This window comes from Sinocyclocheilus grahami, unplaced genomic scaffold (genome assembly GCF_001515645.1).
Source record: "Sinocyclocheilus grahami isolate Dianchi unplaced genomic scaffold, SAMN03320097.WGS_v1.1 scaffold345.1, whole genome shotgun sequence".
Lineage (NCBI taxonomy): Eukaryota > Metazoa > Chordata > Actinopteri > Cypriniformes > Cyprinidae > Sinocyclocheilus > Sinocyclocheilus grahami.
The window spans coordinates 1,040,381-1,042,421 of record NW_015505524.1 but is presented as its reverse complement, the minus strand read 5'-3'; the positions used below and the strand labels follow the sequence as shown (position 1 = coordinate 1,042,421).

General features: G+C 36.2%; 1 protein-coding gene across 1 annotated transcript in view; it reads left to right on the top strand.

Moving 5' to 3' along the window:
• The window catches only part of LOC107548254 (tyrosine-protein kinase fynb), an 81,465-nt gene that overhangs the window by 59,355 nt on the left and 20,069 nt on the right, over nt 1–2,041 (top strand). Inside the window, exon 6 of the mRNA XM_016228887.1 lies at nt 1,522–1,625. Within this exon, the coding sequence (XP_016084373.1) occupies nt 1,522–1,625 (104 nt within the window). The remainder of the gene's footprint in view (nt 1–1,521; nt 1,626–2,041) is intronic.

Genomic DNA, 2,041 nt, shown 5'->3' with positions numbered 1-2,041 from the left:
GTAGTTCTAAAATAAATATGAATATGCATTAATTCATCTCACTTAAATTACGTAAAAAAAATATTACGTAAATTTACTTTCCCTTCAGCCTGAGGCTTATTCATTTCACTTTTGGTGCGAAAAGGCTTTTATATTTGCCAAAAATAGAACTTTTTTATTTTAAAAACAAACTAGCAAGCCCTGTCCAGATTTAAAAAGTAACGCAAAAGTAACATAACGCATTACTTTCCATAAAAAGTAACTAAGTAACGTAATTAGTTACTTTTTTTATGGAGTAACGCGATATTGTAATGCATTACTTTTAAAAGTAACTTTCCCCAACACTGGTTACATGTGTGTAGTTACACAAACATTACAGCTGTAGATACTATGTACCAATGTGTACTTACACTGTGGTTACATACTACGTACACATCTAGTTACTATGTATACAGGTATTAGGGCCACTTAATATAAAGTGGGACCGTGTTGTTGTTTGGGACAAATTACAAAGGCACTTCCCAAAAAGCATAACCATATTGGAAGCCTGAATGTGCGAAAATTAGAAACTGCAGGAAAATGTAATGGGAAAAAAAGTTTTATTGTCTATTGTCAGTAGTTTAACACAGAAATCACTTTCAAATCAAGCAGCTTTCGGTCAGGTGGCAAATTCACATGACCAATGAAAATGAATGAGTGAAATCTGCACTGGAAACTTTTTGGCCCTCATTCAGTAATCCCAAGCAAACTGATTCTTATTAGAATGATTGGATTTTTGATGATTGAATGATTGGATTGGATGCCCAAATAGAAACCAAATGAAATTGCAAAAATATGTTTTAGTCACTCCCCCTCTTTTGTTGTCCTAACAAACATGTAGTCCCACCCAGTGGAAGAGACCACCATTGGTTGGGCTAAATGTTGACATATCAGACTGAAAACTATTCTTCAGGAAATGTTTTACACACACACACACACACACACACACACAAACATGAAAAAATATGCTCACACAGCTTAGGTTAGTTAAATTTCAATCTTTCAGACACAAATTTAAAACAGAGCAGGAACATTTCTGCTCTGAACGAAATGTTTAATTATGGTGTTTCTCCTGTGATTTTCCTAAGTTACACTATGTATTAATGAAATCAGATTTTTTCAGTTTCATTTTCGAAAGCCAGATTAATGTCAGCTGCTGGCTTAGTCTAACATGTGTAACTTTAACCAGAAGGAGATGTTTGAGTGATCCAAGTTTGCAGATGTTTTCGGCATTTTTCTGATGTTATTTGTAAGGCCCCTCAAATGGCATGTTTACATATACAGCTGTAAAAACGTTTCCCAGCCATCCCTTCTTTGTGATCAAGTTTACATATGTTTCTAGATATCGTTGTAATGTTATGACTAACATTAATATGGTACATGTTCAGAAATGCATTCAAACTGTCATATAAACAGACTGATCCAAGCAGGCCTGGTTTAATTAACAGTATCAAGAAAATGCAGACTTGATAAAGGCCTTCTTCATCTTTCTCTGTCTCTCAGCTGGTATTTTGGAAAGCTGGGCCGTAAGGATGCAGAAAGGCAGCTTCTTTCCACAGGGAACCCGCGTGGCACCTACCTGATCCGTGAGAGTGAAACCACTAAAGGTAATAAACAGCACGTATGGTACTACATCATTAACTGGGTTATACAAAAGATCACTGCACTACACAACAGCATACTATCTACTGTGATTCATGAAGAGTTTAATAATTCTGATTCCAGTTACGATTCTAAGGACAGTTCACCCAGAAATGAAAATCTGTCATAATTCAGCCACCTTTATGTCTTAATGTTGATTTTCATTTTATTTTTTGTCCATACAGTGAAGGTCAGTGGGGTCCCGTGTTGATTTGGACTTTCACTGTATGGCCATAAACCGTTTAAACTACTTAAACTACACTGCACAGTATTAGTGCACTACAACAGCCCTTCTGTTTTGTGTCTGTGTGGCAGGTGCCTTTTCTTTGTCTATCCGTGACTGGGACGATGTGAAGGGGGACCACGTGAAACATTATAAAAT